Source organism: Primulina tabacum, chromosome 18, assembly GCF_025594145.1.
Source record: "Primulina tabacum isolate GXHZ01 chromosome 18, ASM2559414v2, whole genome shotgun sequence".
Taxonomy (NCBI): Eukaryota; Viridiplantae; Streptophyta; class Magnoliopsida; order Lamiales; family Gesneriaceae; genus Primulina; species Primulina tabacum.
The window spans coordinates 29474152-29496688 of NC_134567.1; the positions used below are offsets into that span (position 1 = coordinate 29474152).

General features: G+C 35.6%; 3 protein-coding genes and 1 pseudogene across 3 annotated transcripts; all 4 read right to left on the bottom strand.

Moving 5' to 3' along the window:
* Window positions 1-4055: 4055 nt before the first annotated feature.
* LOC142533588 (transcription factor bHLH118-like) lies at window positions 4056-6014 on the bottom strand. The gene is made up of 3 exons (XM_075640415.1): window positions 5517-6014; window positions 4766-5077; window positions 4056-4314 (listed from the first exon to the last, which is right to left on the bottom strand). Exons 1-3 carry the CDS (start codon window positions 5853-5855, stop codon window positions 4246-4248), a joined length of 720 nt encoding a protein of 239 aa, XP_075496530.1. The 5' UTR covers window positions 5856-6014; the 3' UTR covers window positions 4056-4245.
* Window positions 6015-8714: 2700 nt separating this feature from the next.
* On the bottom strand, window positions 8715-11344 carry LOC142533974 (subtilisin-like protease SBT1.3). Its single transcript, XM_075640915.1, has one exon. The coding sequence runs from the start codon at window positions 11336-11338 to the stop codon at window positions 8858-8860; it is 2481 nt and encodes an 826-aa protein (XP_075497030.1). The 5' UTR covers window positions 11339-11344; the 3' UTR covers window positions 8715-8857.
* Window positions 11345-12840: 1496 nt separating this feature from the next.
* On the bottom strand, window positions 12841-14939 carry LOC142533777 (pentatricopeptide repeat-containing protein At5g66520-like; annotated as a pseudogene).
* A 3776-nt stretch (window positions 14940-18715) lies between these two features.
* Window positions 18716-20406, bottom strand: LOC142533711 (protein PSK SIMULATOR 1-like). The gene has a single exon (XM_075640575.1). The coding sequence runs from the start codon at window positions 20372-20374 to the stop codon at window positions 18788-18790; it is 1587 nt and encodes a 528-aa protein (XP_075496690.1). The 5' UTR covers window positions 20375-20406; the 3' UTR covers window positions 18716-18787.
* Between the last annotated feature and the right edge of the window lie 2131 nt (window positions 20407-22537).

A 22537-nucleotide genomic window follows, 5' to 3' on the forward strand; every position in this document is an offset into this window, starting at 1 on the left:
ATAACTCATATTTTGTGTGAAACTAGCAGGAAACAATATCAAATAGAGCAAATAAAATCAGTACACACGATCAAAGCATAATAAACGACGAGAAATTTTTAACGTAAAAAACCTCCACGGTGTAAGATGGAAAAAACCACGGGACTCGAGTCCACTAAAATAATATCCACTATAATGAATAACGAGATTACAACTAGTCCATAACCAAAACCAACCAATACATAATCACAAATAACTGTCAAGATATCACAACATTGCAACATCAAGAAAATTAAAAAGATCTACACAAAAATCTATTGTCTAGAACCTATTCTTGTCGATACAAAGCTCCAACTCCTAAGTCCACTGTCTAGAATGTACCTCACGATGTTATGAAAATTTTGTCCAAATTTGAGCTCAATCCGACAATTAGATTTTCGCAAACGGGCTTTGAGAAATCCACCAGCCTCTGTTCGTCATCCAAAAACTGATCCAAACAACCATAAAATTCGATTTCAATTGTTCACAATTTATTTTACATCTTTTGAACGTGCTTACCAAATTTTAGCTCAATCCAATGGTTCAATAAGCCTATATGCTTCTGCAAATTGATTGATTTGCGGGGATATGCATGCTCTCAAACGACATACTTCAAGCTTCTCTCTTAGAAATACTTTTGTCATCATATAAGCACAATTATAATCAGTGTGAATCTTTTTAAGCTCAAGCAATTTATCATTGATAACATTTGTCATCCAATGGTATTTAACGTCAACATGATTTGGCATTGAATGAAAGTAGAATGCTTACTAAGGTGTATAGCACTTTGTTATCACAAAATACTTTGTATTGTTCCTGCTTGAGAACAAGTTCCTCCACAAACTTTTTCATCCAAAGTAGCTCTTTACAAGCTTCGTTTGCTACAATATACTCTGCTTTTGTTGTAGAAAGTACAACACATTTTTGTAATCTTGATTCCCATGATACAGCACAACCTAAAAAAGTTCATAAGTATCCAGAAATATATTTTCTAATATCCACATCATTTGTCATGTTCGAATCTATGTAGCCAAATAACATCGATTCTCCATTTCCAAATCTAAGTCTCAAACTATAAAGATCTCGCAGATATCTTAGTATCCACTTCAATGCATCCCAATGCTCTCTTCGTGGATTGGATAAATAACGACTCACAACACCAACTACATGAGTTATACCTGGCCATGTGCACACCATTGTGTACATCAAACTTCATACTGTTGAAACATATAGAACTTTTCTCATATTTTATTTTTCTTTATCAGTAATGGGACACTGATGAACATCAAGCCTAAAGTGTACATCATATGGGGAAATATTCATTTTAGCTTCGCTCATATTGAATCTTTTCAGCAGTACCTTCTCAATGTATTGCTCATGTGATATGTATAACTTTTTATTATTTCTGTCTCGACAAATTATGATGACAAGAACTTGTTTATTGGACTCAAATCTTTCACGGCAAAAGATTTAATCAATTGCTTCTTCAGCCCATTAATTCTTAAAGATTTTTTAGCAACAATTAACATGTCATCAACATAGAAAAATAATATAATATAATCATCACTGGAAAATCTTTGCACAAAGACACAATGATCAGAACTTTTTTTCTGGTATTCTTGCTTACCCATAAGTGAGTCAATTTTTTGATATCATAATCTGAGTGTCTGCTTCAAGCCACACAAACTCTTTTACAATTTGCACAAAAAATATTTTTTTTCTTTCACCTTAAAACCTTCTGGTTGATCCATTTATATTTCTCTATCCAACTCACTGTGAAGAAAAACAGTTTTAACATCCAGATGCTCAATCTCCAAGTCCAGATTGGCTGCAAAACCAATCGCAACACGGATAGAGGACATTTTAATTATGGGAGAAAATATTCCATCAAAATCAACACCTTTATTTTGACTGAAACCTTGAACAGTCGATCTAGCTTAGAATCGCGGCAGAGAAGTATGCTAATTCGGCTTTATTTTTTATACTTGTTTATTTGTCAAAGCTTCTTTTTACCTCGGGCAGTTTCACCTGCTCAAATGTATCATTTTCATATAAAGATTTCATCTCATCTTGTATGGCATCAATCCACTCATTTTTGTGCACCCATTGCTTTTTCATGATATTCAGGTTCTCTCTCATCAGTCAATAACACATAGTCACTGGCAGGATATGTGTTCCGAGTATAAGAATTATGAAAGACCTTCTAACTACAACCTGAGTTTCTGATTCTGGATCTGCCTCAAACTCTACATGACCATCAATATCATCAATAATAGGAAAGTCAGTCTGAATAACACTCTCAACTTGTACCGACACTTGGTTATGAGGTACTGTGTCCAAATCAATCAAATTGTCACCAGACTTGCTCGATGTCTTGTCTACCTTCTCAATATCCTTTAGATTTTGTTTTTCAAAAAATACAACATCTCGACTTCTGATGGGTTTCTTTTCTCGTGGATCATAAAACCTGTAATCAAGCACATTCTGGTCGTAGCTGAGAAGTACACACTCCCGGGTCTTAATGTCAAGCTTGGACCTTTCATCTTTGGGAATATGGATAAAAGCCTTGCATCCAAAAACACTTAGGTGTTTATAAGAAATATTCTTTTGGGACCAAACCCTATCTGGAATGTCAAAAATTTAAAGGAACACATAGTGTAAGATTTAAAACATGTGTAACTGTACCTAAGGTCTCACCCCAAAACGACCTTGGAAAACCTGATTCTGAAAAGCAAACAACTCACCCTTTCGACTAGTGTTATGTTCATCCTTTCTGCCAGTCCATTCAACTGAGGGGTTTTGCGAGGTGTTTTTTGATGTCTGATACCCTTTCGTCTGCAATAGTCATCAAATATGGGACAAACCCACCTTTTCAAATTTCCATTCACTCAGATTGAAAGCCCATAAACCTCACAACCCAATACCTTTAATCCAACATTAACATCATCTGGGGATGAGTAAGACAAAAAGGTTCTGCACTTCTTCATCCAACTTGACATTCATTCAAACTAACTGATTAATAATACCTTGAAAGTATTCAAATGATCATTCATAAGAGTTCGAGCTTTGTATTTGAAACTCATCATCTGTTTGATCAAATACAACTTGTTATTTCCAGTTTTTCCCACAACGTTGGTGTATTTTTCTCATGACTAACATAGTTCAACACATTATTATCTACTCATTGTCACACACATGTCGATGCAATACATTCCATTCAACATCAATTTTCTTTTGAGGCTTCGTTTTTTCAAACACAGACATATAAATAAGATCTAAGAAAAAGAAAATATTTCGATGGAGATCTTGCATGCTACATTAACTGTAGCCACAAAGAATCCCACGTATTAAAACAAAACATATTTGCTATAACCAGCAAGTAATTTGTTGTCCCCGTATCTTTCGCCCGCAGATCTTTCATCAAAATGTGATAAATCTAATCCATCCAGTGGTCTAACAAGCAAATGACTATTCGAACAACAATATCTCGATCTGGTGATTTTCAACGTTTAAGAATACGATATTCGATCTGATTTTGTTTTAAAAAAAATTAATTAGTAACAGCTAGATTTACCTTCTCGACAATATATAAGTGAATTATGGATCGAATTAGAGGATAATTACAATGAATTAATTTTCTCGATAATATTGTATAAGCTTATAATTGGCTGATAGGAAGGAAATAGAAAACTAAATATTTTTGTTTGGTAAATAACTTTGTGATTGATATTTTAGAAATATTATTTGTATAAAGTTTCAAGTTTAGTTGTATATGTTTCAATTTTATTTTTTTTTGTAATTTTCATTATTTTTTTATGTAGGAATAATGATGTGAAACTACTCATGCTTCATGCATCTATCCAATGAAATATGGACGTGTTAATTATACTTATAGGCAAATTAACACAAATCAATCTAATATGCAAACATGAAGAAAATATGAAAAGGACAAACCTAAAACATGCAAACGTGAATAGAGTGAACATGATTAACATACTTTAAATATGTTCATGGATCAATTTCCTAAAGAAGTCTCTACTTTGTCTGATGAAACTAAGAGAAAACCAAGGTAATGGATCATATGAAAACCGATATAAAAAATTGAACGACCGTATTTATGTATCATCTTGGCGTATTTCATATGGCTCGATAATCCATCCGAGCAACCTTGGCCTACCATCAAACACTGAAGTAATTCTTGTTTCTTCTCATAGTCTACGTACCGAACTAATTGTTTATGACATATATCAGTCTTTCTTGCAAAACAGATGGATCAATGTATGTCGCGTTGCTCGACTGAAAATATATGAGCATTAGATTAACTGAAAGTTATGAATGATAAAGGCAAAGGTAAACTAGGTAACACCAGCCCATTACCAGAAAAGAGTTTAACTACTGAAAGAAATCTTTTATCCTATATTTGATCAGGGGTGATTAAATTTTTTTAGGAAAAAATTGAAATGGACAGCAATAATCAAAGTAATTTTTCGAGGGAAAACAACTTAATTAAGTTAGAGTATAGTTACCAATTTAAGAAATGAAATCTTGCTGAAGTTTTGAAAAGAGATCATACTGAATCGAGGTAAGAAAACTTCATAGAGAACAACTAATTCCATCAAAATATTAGTATTTCTTGGCATTTGACTGGTGTCATTAAAAATTAGATTGGGAAAGAAAAGAAGGATAGACAAAACCCTAATACTCGCATAACACATACTTCAATTCTTGCTGATTTTTAACTTAGTACCTCTGCCTGAATTTTGTGAAAGAACTTCCCGTTGACTGTTGTGGTGACCCAAGCAACCACATCGAGATCCCTTTCCATTATTTCTACAAACACTGTTGAGATTCGAAAGCTTCGATTTTCCAAGCAAGAATGGATCAGGATCTCCACCCCTCTCGTTTCAACATTCACCGTGACAGAAAGCTTCGAGTTCTCTGATATATCTGAGAGTTCCTTTAGCTGGTCTCGTCTTATTTTCAAGTCTTGGATGTTCTTTTTCTTGTGTTTTATGTAATTTACTGCCTCGTGCATGTGGTCGGATATTGAACGTTTCCCCTGAAAACAATTTCTGTTTAGCAAACATTGGAGGGGAACTACAAGCACAGCCTGGCAAGGACTTGAGATATATATGATATATTCAGAGTTCAGACCGGTTTAGATCTTCTGCACCTCCACCATTTTACATATTAATGATGCATGATTAGCCACATGAAATTATATTTGACTTGATTTTCACCCCAGATTCATATCAACTGATCAGTATAGTTAAAGGATGTAACAAGTGCAGCAAAAGATTTGATAGGTTCAGCTAAAACTCAAAACAGTACTCATTGAGAATTCGAGGCTTCCATCGCTTCAATTTGAATATTATAAAGACTAGGGCTTCAGGTTTTGAGAAAAAACATAGCCTCTCGATAGAGCTAAAACAAAGTCAAATTTAGAGAAAATGCGTACCAAATGAAAAAGGAATTAAATTCTTTAGCTAGCTTTTTACCTTGATGCATTCGAATGGAATAAGGGTTTGAAGAGATGCATAAAGATTAGCCATCTCATTCCTTCTTCGCTTTTCAAGATTTCTACGCTCGTTTTTCCTGATACGTATACCGAGTTCATTTTTCTTCTTTGTTATGCTTTCTTCAACCCCGAACTCTATGAATCTTTGTTTTTGTGTGCTGATTGTGGTGCTGGAGGTGGCCGTGGCGGTGGTGGAAGGTACGTTGCATCCAAGAGAAGCTTGATCCGAAATCAAATCGTCAAATGATAATTTATCTTCTTGTCCAGAAATTGATTTGGTTACAAAAGACAGCTCATCTCCTGATCGTAAATCAAACATCTTTAATTTATCCAAGATTCTGATCAAAGCTAGCTAGATTGATTATTTTTTTGGATATGAAAATGGAGAAGAATATATGGTGGTTGAGGTGTTGAGATCTTCCATGGCTCACTAATAATGGAATATTATTATCTTCATTAAACAAGGCGAGGTTATCCAACAAGCGACCCACCGGCCATTCTTTAACTTACTTAGGGCTTATTATAAGAATATAATACACGCTCTATATATGCACATGATATTGAATATATATATACATACATACATACTTGCAAAATAATTCATACAAATTCTTGTTGGATCCTCAATTTGGAGAAATGATTTTGTTAAGCGCTGTTTCCAGTTCAAGAGATATATATAAATGAAAAATATAGGTATTGAGAGGGCACTTGTTATACATGAAAAATATACTGTACAAAACAAAATCCTTAAATTTTGAATCATCAAAGTTTTGTTTTAGTTAAAAAATATTTGGAGATAACAATCTTAGAATCATGTATTTTAAAACATGTTCTCGAGTACTGAAAACAAAATATGTTTTCTTTAGGAAAAATTACAATTTTAATCCCGTAATTTAATATGTTTTTTAATTTAGTCATTGAACTTTTCAAATTTTGGTTTTCATACATTAATTCATATTTTTTGTATTTTTTTCTTCTAAACCATTAAATATATCGAATATAGTTTATTTGATATTGATTCTATCATGCATGACACATGTAAAGAGAATAAATATCATATTAATCAAATTAAATTAGATGTGATAAAAAAAATAGAAAAATAAAGCAATATCATAGAATCAGTGTCAAATAAACCATAAAATAAAGCTTTTTTTATTTTTGTTTATATATATTTTAACGTATGTAATATAAACTTTATTTTTGTTACATATGCCATGTAGGATAGAATCAATGTAAATAAACCATATCCGATGAATTTAGTGGTTTCAGACAAAAAAATGACCAAAATAAAAAAATCAAACTAAACTTTGACAAGTTTCAGGATTAAAACAAAAAATTGTACGACTTGCAGGACTAAAATTGTAATTTTCTTTTTCATTAATACAAATATATATAGATAGATGATAGTAGTAAGAATTTCATTTTTAATCGGCAAATCAAAACTCTGTTACTCTAAAATAAAAATACTAAATATACATACTATGTATAGATGTACCAAAAAAATATAGTCAAATATCAAATGCATTGACTCATACAACTACCTATATCACCGATGGATGGTACAATTGACAACTTAGACATGCATTATATATGTATGGAAATATTTCAACATTTAACGTCGAAATTTTTCTTATATATGTATATACATAATGGTTTGAACAAGCAACCTCGAAATTTTTTAAAGTTAATAAAAAGTTTATAGCTTCAATGATAGCCCCACCCAATTAAATTGTTTGGGAAAGTATATACAACACAATGATTGTTGATAAGTTAGGAATATCTGCTTACTTTGATTCAGTGTTACTGTATTCATTAGGCAAAAATGGCCCTACTTTACCTATATATATAATGTTGAGCATCTTAACATCGATTGCATCTTGCATATATGTTATCTATACAATAATGGTTCTAAAGAGAAGAAGGAATAAATTAAAAATTACATAAACAATCATATAAATATAATACAGTATATCATATTTTCCTTACTTTTTTATTTATTTTTTTATCGTTTTTCTCATGGAAATTGAAATACCTTTTTCATCTTTCGGTTGATCATGATACTTTAATTAGTTTACTGATCAATGATAGGGGTTTTTATATACCAGACTTGGCGAGTTGGTGTTTTTTTTAATACTGATCTGTATTTCTACATTAGCTAGAAAGTTGTTTACTCCATAGGGATCTTATTTAAACAGTAAAATGTGTGATATTCCATGAATAGACTCGTCGAGATCAGGCCCAAACTCCCGGCCCATCCCTAACACAGGTAGATGGCCCATGACAGGTCCAGTTATTCTCTTATAAATACCAGGTTTGGGACTACGGTCAAGTCAGATTGAGCGTCGGAGGGACTACGCTGGGAACCCTCCTGGCCCCCCTTTCTAACAGTCTTATTCGTGATTTCAGGCTGAGGGTAATCTCGAAACCTGCGTCTGGATTAGTGACACTTGCTGGAATCGGACCTTAAATTTATCGTCAATATCAATGTGTTTACAGTTTTTACAATTTTATGATCTTGTTTTGAAGGTTACTTCGTACCGTATATAGTATTGATTGTTTACATAGTATATATGTATATATATAATAGTTCGTCGACCTCAAGCTTGAATTGTATTAATAACTGAACATGAAATGTAGACTCGCGGCTTATCTCGGCGGCAGAGATATTCATCTTTCCGAATCCTCCTCCGCCTCTGAAATTCGAGGTGGTTATAATAAGATTTTACTGCATCGATTATTTCCCAGTTGCTGATATCTCAAAGTGTGAGTGGTGTTACGATTGCCAAATTTGGACTGATCACTGTCCATGATCGATTTGCAGATGTCCTTTTCGGTTGCGTTACCATTTTGATTTGCAAGTTTTTAACAGTGTGTTTGGACTTTAACAGACTTGTGAGGTTGGTTTCGAACTTGTGTTTAGTCCGGTTATGTTTCGCAACTTCAATACAAATTTGGATGGGCTCTGCTCTTGCAACTCGATCGAACTTTCTAGATCTATAGTATAAGAGACGCAGTTACAGCGACGGCATCTGAGATTGACCAAGTATACCGGGCAGCACCAAACTTGTAGTTTTAGAACATATCAAGATTTTCTCTTCTGGGCAGGATGTGTGCCACTTTATTTGCCATGTCCTCGGCTGGTTCCATCCCCTGGTTCGAACCTTAAAGCTAACTCAGCTTCCATGAATTTCTTTTCTCAATGTAAATTTCATTCAATTCAGTAAAAACATTTCATGCAACAAAAAAGATAGAGCTTGGGATCTCAAACAACAAAAGAAAAATCTCCTTATTGAAGCACCACCTAGTTCCACTTTGAGCTGATTATAATGGTGTGATCCATGTTATAACTATCGGGCTTCTTACGCTATGCACACCATCTTTCCATATGAGAGCTCCAAACTCAGGACCTGCTTGTGAAGATTTTGCAGTGAATGTGACCTTGTATGACAATTTCTTTATTTTGCTAGTAAAATTCAGTGTCACGGGCTCAACCCTCACGAATACGCCTCTAAAAGGAGACACCACAACATGGTAACTTGAAACGGGAGGACCGACGTTGGTGACTGTTCTGTGAAGTGTCAAAACAGTAGTGTTTCCGCTATCAGAAAGTACTGCTGATATCGCGGGGTAGTTCAAATCCCCTGGGCTGGCAAGAAAATGTCTGCAAGTTCTTTTCGAAAATTTCGCAAAAAGCAGCAACTGGGAGGAGGTCAAGCCTTGAGTACAAAGAAAGTCGAAGTATTCTTGGGGTAAAATATCGTAAACCAAGCCGGGATTCAGGGCTTTCATTGGATGTATGTGTCCTGCCCCATGGTCGAATGCTGTGGAAGGCTCACCCGTCGAGGCGTCTTTTAGAGGATTATAGTTATTATCATGAGTATAAGCAGTGGTCATTAGTGCAGATTTTATTGCTGCCGGGCTCCAATCCTGATGCCTCGATTTGAGTAATGCAGCTACTCCACTTACATGGGGGCACGACATTGAAGTGCCAGATAAGATGTTGAATCTTGTTCTTCTAGGGTCGGAAGGGAGACTTGACGGCCCCAAAACTCCGGTCCAGGCAGCAAGAATGTTTACTCCTGGTGCCACCATATCAGGTTTTAGCACCTCTAGGGATAGAAGATTCGGTCCTCTGGATGAAAAGGCAGCCACGACAGGAGACGGCCTGATGCCCAACTTGGTACCAAGAAATGCAAGGGTCGCGGTGGCGTAACGGTTTGATAAAGCATAATGCTTAATCGATTTTCCCGCCATTTCCCCAACTGCCACTGCAGGGAGAAGATGACAATCTGCAACCAACTCCTCTCCGTTTGCCGCAGTATTTGACAAGATCATGCCTATACCTCCAGCATCTTTCACCACTTGACCCTTTTGGACTCGGGGGCTGATGCCGCGGTCACATATCACAATTTTGCCGGCCACAGAGTGAGGATTCAGGGTCCCTTCCAAGCACATTGAGCTTGGTGAAAGATTGCTAGAATTACTCCCATGGTATATCAGAGGATACTGCCTTTCCGAAGAAAGGCTTTTTTGTCCTTTGTAGAGCGATGCTCCAGTGAAAAATTTACCGGACCCAAGCTTAACATTGGCCGGAAAATCTCTATCCATTGTGCTGGCTCCAACTGTTGTGACCCATGGTGACACATTGGTGAGGCTAATCGGATCAGGGCCACCATTTCCCGCCGAACAAGAAACAAAGACTCCCCTCTCCATCGCCCCGAATGCTGCAATCGACAAACTATCACGATAATACGACGAAACGCCGCCACCCAACGAGATTGACAGAACATTGACTCCATCGGCCACAGCTTGATCAACCGCCGACAGAATGTCCGAGCTAAAGCACCCTCCAGTCCAGCAAACTTTGTAGGCTGCAATTCTTGCTCCCGGGGCCATTCCTCTCGCAGTCCCGTAAGCGTAATCAAAAAGATTTGCCCCCCGAACTGGAGCTCCCGCAACTGTTGCTGCAGTGTGGGTGCCATGTCCATCTTGATCCCTTGCGGATTTGTACTCCTTTTGATAATTGATTCTGCCTGAAGCAGCCTCATATCCTTTGTAAAACACTCCAGCACCAACTATCTTTTTATTGCAGTTGCTCTTCGTAAATCCACGACCCGTTTCACATGTACCTTTCCAATGTGCAGGAATTTGTGTCATCCCGGAATCGTTGAAGCTTTGGCTCTCCGGCCATATCCCGGTGTCCAAAACGCCTACCACGACATCGTGGTCGGATAATACATCGGACCAAATGCTGGTGCTATCTTCGTGTTCGAGCCCAAGGAACACAGGACTTCTGGTGGTGTGTAGCTGGTATACAGCTTCCGGGAACACAGCCATAACTCCATCTTGTTCTTGGAGTTTCTTTACTTCTTCTTCACTAAGCTGAGCAGCGACACCATGAAATGCAGTCTGGTAATTGTAAATTATCCTGTTCTCGAGTTGTAAATTTCCATCACCTGTTTCAGAGGTTCTTGATGCTACTGAATTGATCAATGATGAATACCACTGGTTGTGGTCAGTAAATTTTTCTGGTTTTGCCCATTTGTCGATGTTAACTATGTATGTTTTCTTTGTTGTTAGGCTGGTGCCGGTACAAGTAACAAGAATGGTAGCCAGACAGCTTGATAGAAGAAGAAAGGCCCTCCATTTCACTGGCATTTTTTGTGGGCAAAAATGTGAGAAATGGATGAAGAAGGGTGAACTGAAAATCAGAGTAAAATGGAAGTGTTCGAAAATATCAGAGTGGGAGGGGCCATCAAGACTGTCCTTTGGCGCAGACAATAAAAGTGGTGGTTGCCTCATGAATGCTGGTTGTATGGAGTTGGGTGAAAACATTGAAATGTGAGAGGGATGGGATGGGCTGGGATAGCTGCTGAATTCAACATACTTTCTTTAATTTTTCTCATAAAGTGGTCTCTCATTATTAATGGCATTTCGCAGGTTTACTCGACCTTATCCCTGCTGGCAGTGACCGCAAGGATCGATCCAACTGTTCGAATTTTTCCGAGTCATTTTTTTTTTTAGACGGAGGTGTGGAGTGATCGGAGCCGTTCATTGCCCGTACAGCCTGCACGGGCAGGGTGAAACAATCTCATTTGGCAAACGGGGAAATCAAACATCATGTGAGATTTGACGTCATGCATTAAACAAAAATTTGAAATGAAACAAAAATTTGAAATGACAAGAACGAAAAGAACAATGAAACCATTAGCCAGAGTTGGTTTCTGTTGTGTCTTAAAATTATTGATATTGGTGGGTTCCAAATCAAACAAGAAACTGTACCAAGTGGTACTGAGTTTTTCGTTGAGTCATGTAAATAATACTCGTCGTGTATGTATGGAAGAGAGACGAGTTTTGAGTCGGTTTGGAATGAAATCAAACACTAAAAAAGAAGAAATTTATGGAGACAAAAATATTTGATTAATATGCAAATGATTTTGTTGGTATGAAACGTGACGGTGGATCACTGGTGACTTTAATGACAAGTGGTCGTGTCTATATAATATATAATAATTGTCAAGACATCACTAATTCCACGAACATAAATGCATAAAAATTTATTGGTCGATGCATCTTTTTATATAAAGATACGTGGTCCCTTTAAATATTTCACAAGATTCTTGGTACGAAAAAAGGAAAGAAAAAAAAAATCATAGGTTTTGTGGTGATCGACACGGGAATGAAGCTGGCAAGGCTCACGAGGCATGATAATCTTGCTCCTCTGTGATTTTTTATATCGCTAGCTTTGTCCTTTGTATTTCAAGGTAAATCGGATTATCTCTTCTCCTAATGTGACGGTATTAATAAAATATTTCTATGATTGAAAAAAATGTTTAAAAAATTCTCTGATGATTGATTATGTTCTTGTTGGAGCTTTTAGGAAAGGCAATTTGGGGAGTGTATTAGTATAATGTGGCATAATATTTGATGTGGTTACTGAAATGGTTTAGTAAATGCACGCAAATAATGAAGAATCGTTATTTATTCCTCATTAAAAAAAATTAATAATTAATCATTAATGCCACTTAATAGTTTGATTTCAATTAGTGGTAGTAGTGTGCATTCCAGCGTAGCTTTACCACGCAAGTATCATCTACGTCGTCTACTAGTAATACATCAATTATTATTTGATTTTCTTTACTTTTTAGTTTTCTTTTCAAAAATTTTGAGGGTCCATTATTGGTCGGAACAGATTGTATATTCAGCCTCTATGTGAATCTTTTTTCTTTTGGTATAATTCGATGACCAATAAAGCTTGTGAAAGTAGAAGTGACATGCTAAATGTTACTCATACACCATTAAGTTACATGCAAAAGTTGCTTAAATAATTAATAGTTTGTGCGTTTAAAAGTAAATGCACTACTTGCTTTTTATTTGTTACCTATAGTCTGTAAACTAGGATGGTAGGATTTATTCCACCAAGAAGCAGCCTATTTTCCATATCAGATAAATGATTAAATAATGTTGCTAAAATAATAGGTCTCATCCATTGAACTTCCCCTTCAAGAATAGCATAAACACCCTTCAAGAAACCTTGATCTCCACTATCCATCCTCCCTTCTCAAATCAAAATAATGTCAAACTTCAAATGCAAATTTAGCTACAAAATCGCCTCCCCATACGGTCTCTGATCCCACCGCAAAGATTTGGTAGAATACCTTTCTAACTTCATCTCATTGCTTAATACCATCAGTAAACTCTTTAGGACTTCCATTGGTATCCCTGGTGATCCTTTGACAGAGAATTCATGGACAATACCATCAATTTCAATCATGCTACATCCAGGAACCGTCTTCCATACTTTTGTTCCTTCATCAAACTCCTTATTCTCTTCAAATCATCAAATCTACCAGCCCTGGAATACACATCACACAAATTCTCATAAAAGGCGTGGTTTTCGGGTTCCAACTCAATCAAGTGTCGAGAAACTACTTCTCCTAACTTCACATTTCCGTGCAGTTGGCATCCTCCAAGAAGTGCACCCCAAACAAAAACATCTGGCTTCATTGGCATGTTTCTAATAATCTCTTCCGCCTCACAAAACAGCCCGGCTCGGCCAAGAATACCAACCATGCAAGCATAGTGTTGGACCTCGGGCTCAATACAATAATCTTCCCTCATCACATCAAAACACAGGAGACCTTTCTCTACGAGCCCAGAGTGAGTACATGCAGTTAACAATGCAACAAATGTTACGGCATTAGGTCGAACTCCAATTGCTACCATTTCTTCGAAAATTGCAAAAGCCTCATTCTCATACCCATGAAGTGCTAATGTAGATATCATGGCCGTCCACGCCAAAACGTCCCTCTTTGGCATTGCCTTGAAAACATCAAAGGCTCTTTCAATGCATCCACATTTGCCATACATGTCCACCAAAGCTGTCCCAATTACCATGTCACATTCAATACGACTTCTTTGCAAATAACCATGCAGCCACCTCCCATGATCACTGGCACCAAGAGAAGCACAGGCCGAAAGCAAACTTGCCACTGTTATTCTATCAGGCAAAACAAAATCTATATCGTCTTCCAAAACTTGCATTTGGTGAAAAATTTCCAACGCCTCCTTCGCTCTTCCTCCTTGAACCAAACCTGTGATCATAGAATTCCAAGTAATGATGTTTTTCCCGTCCATCTGTCTAAACAAAACCAACGCTTTATCAAGTTCACCACCTCTCAAAAACCCAACAATAATAGTGTTCCATGAAACCACATCCCTGTTAGACATTTCATCAAACACCCTTCCTGCATCCTCTAAAACCCCACATTCTGCGTACAGATTTATCAAAGAGTTTTGCGCATAAACATCAGAGTCACACCCAAATTTCACGACGTGCGCATGAATGCTTCGGCCAATTGTTACATCAACCCTTTTCGCACATTCCTTCAGCACAAAAGGGAACGTAATACAATCAGGCAATAAATTATCGTCCAGCACCGCTTTATACAGAATCAAGGATTCACACCATAAAGGGTCCTTTATTTTCACCGAATTCGCTCTGATAATCGCATTATACATAAAAAGACTCGGTTTTGGCACGAGATTGAAGATTTTATTAGCATAGCGCAGTGAGTGTGGTGCGTTGGAGACGCAGAGGAAGAAGAGGAGGCGAGAGACGAGGAAAGATCGATCGATTGGTGATAAATTCGGCGATGTTACGATCTGGGAATGGATTTCACTGATTTCCTTGATGGTCTTGCTGTAGTGTAGCATGCGTGCAAGAATGTTCTTGAGATTCAGCAGTTGGGATTCGATCATTTGGCGCCAATCATTTTGTGGCGGTTTACTTTAATTAAGGGAGGCCAAACTTGAGAAAAATCATGTTCAATTTTTTTATTTTTTGCAGATAACAATCAAACGAAAAATTCGATACGAATAATCAATTCCAAGTAATCAATTTCCTGTAAAAATTTGTGTGAGACGTCTCACGAGTGCTATTTTGTGATACGAATATCTTATTTGGATTATCCATGAAAAAAATTATTTTTTATGCTAAGAAATTATTTTTTATCGTGAATATCGGTAGGATTGACCCCCCTCACAGATAAAGATTCGTGAGATCGTCTCACAAGTGACGTAGTCTAATTTCTTACTCTCTAGACCACCATACTCCGCATTCCCACGTAATCCCTTCAGGTCTCCTTTCTGGCAAGTAGATCGTCAGTACGACAAAAATTTTAATTGATAGAAATTCAAAGTAATTACCAAACTTTCCACGTTCATTTCTCATGTCATACAGTATATCTTCATAGTCATCATCATTCTTGAGCTCATCTGCATCAACAGCTTCTGTTAGGCACACATATTCTTATAACCTGGAAAATTCCTCACAAATATTTGATTTGAAGACGAAATTGTGGAAAACCAAACAAGGTGATCGATATTTGACCGAGTACTACAACAAAGTTAAAGATCTGTGGCAAATTAAAATTAAAGTTAGATACTTGTTATGATAATAAATGGTCTTGCCAATCTGATAGTGTTAGTTTCTTATCACGGTTGGAGAATGATCGAGTATTTGAATTCTTGGCTGGTTTGAATAGAAATCTGGATGAAGTCCGGGGAAAATTAATTTCTTGGAAGAGTTCCACTGCCATCTCTATTCACGCTGTATTTGCTGAAATAAGGCGTGAAGAAGGTAGAAGGAAGGACATGATGAGCGACAAGGGTCCACATCAACCTGAAAGTTCTGCATTAATTTCAAAAAAAACAGTAGAATACTTCTCAGCTGAAAGGCCGGCAGAAAAAGAAGGGAGAAAGAGTGTGGTGTGAACATTGCAATGCTCTGCGACATACAATAGAAACTTACTGCAGGGAGTTACATGGAAAACCACCTTATTCAAAGCCAAGGTCATTCAACCAATCAAACCGTGATCAGAAGGCGTATACGGCAAACACCGAGGGAATCCGGTGAGTCTGAAACCTCAAGAACAATTGTATAGCCTTTCTCAGTCCACACAGAAGGCGACCAACTATGCAAACGGCAACGTAGACAGAAACTATAAATGGAAAAATATAGCCTAAGAGTCCGTTTGGTATAAAAAGCCACAATTAAAAAAGTACTTTAAAAAAAAGTGCTTTTTTAATTTTTAATTTGTTTGAGTGGGCTTCTAGTGCTTAAAAAAACACTTATTTAAATTGAAATTAAAGCTTTTTTAAAAGCCCTATTTTAGAGCTTTTTTCACTAGCTTTTTTAATAACCTTAAAAAAAACATCTATAGTAGCCTCCTCTCAATCTTTTCTCCATTCTTCTACAAGGTACAATTTTTTTTTTCCGTCGAGGTTTTTGTTCGTTCATTTTTTTATGCTTTCTTTTTGCTGCAGAATCTACACTCCCTATTCATTTACGTCTGTATTACGTATTGTGAATTAAATAATTATGTTACAATTCGGTCAATGATCCGATAAATCCAGGAAGTCAGGAAAGGGAAAGTATTTGCAGGTAAATATTATTTAGTTGATGCAGGTTATCCTACTTTCAAAGGCTTTATGGGACCGTATAAAGATACTAGATATCATTTACCTCAATTTCGATTGGCTCCAAAGTTCAGATCAAAAAATGAAGTATTTAATTATCATCATTTCAGTTTAAGGACGGTTATTGAAAGAACATTTGGAGTGTGCAAAGCACGATGGAAGGTATTACAAAATATGCCCACATTTTGTCTAGATACTCAATTTAAAATTATAGTGGCATATTTTGCTTTACACAATTTCATAAGGCGATACGATGCGGCTGGAGATATTCTTGAACAACTCGAAAATATTGATGATTTACAAGAAATCGAGCAAGATGGTGAAAATGTTTACGTCCATTACAAAGGTACGAGATGGCAAGAGCCAACACAAGAAAATATTACGGAAATGAAAGAATTGAGAGATGACATAAGAAATTCACTGCCAATACAAGGTCGACATTGAACTATTAGTTTTTATTTAAATAAATTAAAATAGAATGTAAACATTAACCATTGTTATTAACAATTGTTTTTATGGTTTTTAAGATTTCAATATTTTATTGTTTTGGTATGGATTTAATTATTTATATTTATACATCACACTTGTTTAGAAATCCGTTATAAAAAATATATATAAATTAATGAGTTAAAAAAGCACTTTAATGATATGTATCCAAACACATTTATTAATTTAAAAAGTGCTTTTTATCTATTCATACAAACACAATATTAACACAACTTTTACTTAAAAAAGCATTTTTAAAAGACAACTTAAAAAAGCACTTTTTTAATAAAAAAACTTTTGATACCAAACGGGCTCTAAATCTGTACCGATTAAACAACTTGATCCAACAATAAAATGCCTCCCGAACCTTTTTTTTTTGTTTAGTGATTTTTAGTTTTACTTGTAAATGTTTAAATTTTTATAATGTATATAAATAAGTGGAGTTGATTCATAAAAATTTATTATGAAATTATATTAAATATATAATTTATATAAATAATATGTGAATTTTTGAATTTTTAAAATAGATTTGATATTGTAGTTATGAATAAATTACGTAAAAACATTACTTATCTAAATGAATATGATATTTTCATAAAAACTAATTGGTGTTACAAATTCAGACCACTTATGATCTCAACCTTTATATACAATATAGATATTTTTTGTGTACGAGTTATATGATTGTTACAAATTCAAAATTTTAGATAAAGATATAATTAATAGTTTTGAAATTTTTGAAAAATGAAAAAGATATGGTAATTATGAGATACATATTTACTGAAATAAGTTTTATGTAGTTTTTACTAAATATTCAATAAAATAAAATATATAATCTGTATAAATAGAAATAAATAAATAAAACTTCTAATATATATCTCCTTTTTTCTTTATCTTCTTTCATAGTTAAAAAGCAAAATCGTGATTTTTCTTAATCAATTAAATTATTATCCAATTATTTTAATAATCATCATATAAATTATCTCTACACAATCCTATCTTCGAGATTTTCCGACGCACAGCTTCCAAAAAAAAAAATTGATTATCCGACGCACCGAAACAATTTATAAACTATCACAAAATATGGTGGGCTAATTCTACAAAAGCATGGATTAAAAACCAAGCGACACAAGAAATTTCAAAACCATCCCCTCTCTGTGGCCCAATTTTTTCTTTTCTCTCTCTTGCATCATGGCAGAAGGGCCAAACTCAAACTTTTGTCCCAAATTTTCCAGAGCACCTGTGCATTTTCAGGCTGGCCACCATAATAAAATTCTAAAAAGATGAGCCGCGATTGATAAAATATAAATAAAATACGTTACAAATGGATCTTTTGGGCAGTGAAATTATAATATTATTAACAGAAACCTGATCTGAGTGACACACCTACTAAATAAATTAAATAATCAGGCTTGATGGATCAAAAATTTTACTGACGTGAATAAATTGGTGTCTTTGAATTACAGGTCTTCCTTTTCTTTTATGACATATGATCCATTCCTGCGTGTGTTATATGATTATTATTTTGTAACTTCGTAGAGTACAAATCTACCAAAAACTGAGGCACCTGATGTATGCCCATCAGAATATTTTCACGTGGAAACGTGGTTTTAACCCGTGGAATGTACAAAAATTATATCACAATATGCAGATCAGGGATTAGAAGGAAGACCATCCTCACAGATCTGGAACAGGATTAAAGTACAGAATCCGTTGATGTAACACGATCGATCGAATTTAAATCGGATGCCGAATTTTAAGGCACTATAAAAATACTTCAAATAGTTAACAAGAACATTGGGAAATTAAGAATCCATTACAGTTCAGAAACATGGATTTAGCATGCATCTCCCTTTCAAACCTCCAAATGTAATTCAGACCAACCAACAGCTCAGTTATGGCAGCTTCAGTCTTTTCCTGATTTGCAAAATACAGAGTTTGCAGCAAAAGAACATTAGTTTTCAGAATTAAATTCTGCTGCTCAAAGCTCCTTTCGCTCTGCCATTTGATCATGTTGTGTGCCAATGGTGATAGCCATTTCAATACCTTCTGCAATGCTTCTCGCCACTCGGCAGCAAGAACAGGATCACTAGCCGAAAATCCCATCCCTTTTAGTCTAGCCCTTAACAAAAATCGAATGCTATCAGGCAGCATCGAATAGAGATCATCTCGAGCATCGGCACCTACTAGTTGTGGTGACTTGATCATCTTTTCCATCACTATGATCACGTTTGCATAGTGCAGAGCGAGTGCAGCTGCCCCTAACGTGGTGGATGGTGGTTTCAAAATCATGGAATTGGACCCGAAAAATCCGTGAGCTTCGCGAGTATTTGGTGGGTTTTTTGCTAAAGGTCCAGATACATGCAAAAACGAATTGGAATTTTCGAAAGGGTATACTAATGCTGAGGCAGAAAGACTAAGAGGTAACGAAGAAGGATTGTACCCATGGCCATGGCCAACTCCAAAAACAAGCTTGATTCTTGCCAGAACAGCGAAAATTGATCTTGCCAGCAATTTAGTAACAGTGTCAAAGCTTCTGCACCATAAAGATTTCACCTTTAGGTACTTAACTTCCTGCTTTTGCCACAGAATCTTCTGCCGTAAATCAATGATTTTCTGCTCTTTGATTCCCGCATCATGATCTTTAATGTGCAATGATTTCTTCAACTCATTTTCAAGAAGAACAAGTTCATCGATTTCTCTAAGCAAAGAGGCAGTAACTGTAACAAAACGTTCCATTTCCTTAATCTTGGACGTCAATTCTTTCGAGCCCATAAGCCAGCTGTGAGGATCATGACCCGAGTTTGCAAACTCGTCGAATAAGCGATCGAAACATCTGAGGCTCGAGTCCTGGCACTTCTTACTCATACTCGAGATAGAATTCGCAATAACCCTCAGGTTTTCAACCAGCTCCGCACATACAAGGCCCAATAAGAACACATCGTCGTTTGACACAATTTTACGAACACCTTCAAGCCATATTGATTCACTGCGGAATCTAGCCATACTCTCATCCGACAGACACTCACATAAATGGAGGATCTTCGACATGATACCCGCAATCTCAAAGGCCAAAACCCCAACACCAGATTTCTTTATCACGAGCTTGTTTTTCAACGGTGGGGAGACGCGCGCTGAATCAAGGCTATATGAAAATGTCTTCTTCACCTTGATCAACCATGTTTCAAGAGCCATGAAACCTATCCTGAGCGATACGAAAAACGAAATAAAGAGAGAACAAAATATTAAAATTTGCAGTTCTTCAAATGGGATGATTGATTTTGGAAGAAGAAGCAAAAAAAATATGGATATGAATATGGAAGGTGCAGAGGAAAAGATAAAATAATGGAGGAGGACTTTGGTGAGGTGCATGCAGTGTAAAGCATCATGGGATGTTTGCAATTAAAAGAAATCTATTAGTCTGCGCGCACCCATTATTGTCACCTTCGCTCGGGAATTATTGAACTTAAAATATTCTATTAAATTAATCAATTTTTCAAAATATAAAAACAGAAAGAAAAGCCAAAAATATAAAATCTTCAAATATATATATAATTGCATCTGAAGAGAAAGTCCTTTTATTAAATGAATTATGAGCTCACATTTATAAAAAAATAGCAATGACAGAAGACCACATGCATGCTAATGCAATTTCAAGAAATGGGAAATTTTGTCTGATTATTATATTTTTGCTCATATTAGATAGATAGATTGATTGATGCATTAAAATATTTAGTTGAATAAGTTATCCTGATAATTAGTCGATTTTTAAAAGTATGGTGGTATTTTGATGCATGCATTGTATTCATTTACATCTAATATTTATATAGAGAAATATATACTTTATAAATATTAAATCAACATGACATAATGATCTAACAATAAAGAAAAAGCATAGGTTAGTGTTTTTTTCCCCTTATTTTTTGGTGAAATATATTATTTTTAAGAAAACGAAAAGTTGGTGTTGATGATAAATAAGGCACATGTTTTGAGCTCAGGAGACTGTTTATTTTGGCATTAATTCCGAGAAAAAGCGGAAACATTGGGACCTGGTTACACGACTTTCGTTTAATTGAAAGTTTCTATATATTATCATTTTTCTTTGCATGTAACTTGGGAAATATATGATGATAATAAAAAAATATAAGGAAATGTGTGTGGATATTCTAACAAAGATAAAGCCGTGGTGGTGGAGTAAATTTAGAGTATATTTAAGTACATATATTATATAATTGATTTAAAATGAAGATTTAATTTATATCAAAACTCAGATATATCATCTACAAAATCTTTTATGAAAAAACTAAGTTTTGAGGATTCATTTTATATGAACTTGTATACAAGAATTAGAAGAAAAAATTAATAGTGGGATCCGTCTGATCTAAAGGAAAGATGAAATACAAATTTTATGCATCAAAATTGGCCACGTTTTCTCATTAATTTGATGGTCGATTTCAAAGCAAATGGCAATCTTCCAAAAGAAAACCACTAAAAAATACACATGCGATGTCATGCAATTACAAAAACAGTCCCGAAACATCCATCTCGGCAAACCCAATAAAATTGTACCTCTTTCAAAAGGGGGCCGAACACATCCATTTACATGTGATTTGTGCTACATTAAGGGTCAATGATATTGATGAAGTTTAGGTAAATTGGGTGAGCTGTGCGGGTAATTTATCAGGTCGGGTCGGGTCAGACTCTTTTCCTGGGAATGCTGGCAACCAGGCAAAGCGATCTCGGGCTGAGTGATATGCACACTTGGAGAGCAAATAACGTTACTAGAGCGTCGAAAGCCTTTCCGTCGTAATCACTCCGACGCTTAATTCAGTCGAATATTCACACAAAAGAAAGAAAAATGCTATGTAGTGAATATATGTGAAAAATGTCAAGTGAATATAGAATGATCGAACAAACATGAGTATTTATAGGGGAGAATGTAATGAAGACATTATTTTCAGTGCTCGATCACTTCTTCATGATTGGACAATTGCTCATGCACTGTATTCTGACACTATTATGACCGACAATACATATTGTCTCTAGTCTTGTCACATTACCATTATGTGCACTTGATTGACATGCTAATGATTTCGATACATGATGATCCCATAACTATGAGCCCATAATAGGTACATGTCCCGAGATACTCGGACACTGGTCATGATGTGACACATAGGAGATTCTGGTCCATGGGATACACGTGAACAAGGTCCTTGATTCATTATCTTGGCTTTCTTATGGTGCCCGAGCTACACTAAGAGCTCAAGCTTGTGTGAACATATAGTAGTCTGATTGGTTTCCCAGGATGTTATATACCTAGAGATGATTTAAATGAGATACTTAATTATTTTGTTATGAAGGATTTGATGCTTATTTTTTTCACTAGGAAAACCATAAATCTACTTACCAAAACAATACTTTATATTTTCAACCGGAAAGGGTATATGGACCAAACCCCATTTTACCTTAGTGTCTATTTATATATGCCAATAACAAGTGGAAGTGACAAAAAATGTAGCACTTAGCATGTGG

Bases quoted from the DNA above. Each gene is read 5' to 3' on its own strand.
- LOC142533588 (XM_075640415.1), bottom strand. From the start codon at position 5,855: ATGTTTGATTTACGATCAGGAGATGAGCTGTCTTTTGTAACCAAATCA. The intron at 5,078-5,516 runs GTAAAAAGCTAG...AATTGTTTTCAG, and splicing joins TTCCATTCGAATGCATCAAG to GGGAAACGTTCAATATCCGA. The intron at 4,315-4,765 runs GTACTAAGTTAA...ATATATTTTCAG, and splicing joins TTCACAAAATTCAGGCAGAG to TCGAGCAACGCGACATACAT.
- LOC142533974 (XM_075640915.1), bottom strand. From the start codon at position 11,338: ATGAGGCAACCACCACTTTTATTGTCTGCGCCAAAGGACAGTCTTGAT.
- LOC142533711 (XM_075640575.1), bottom strand. From the start codon at position 20,374: ATGCACCTCACCAAAGTCCTCCTCCATTATTTTATCTTTTCCTCTGCA.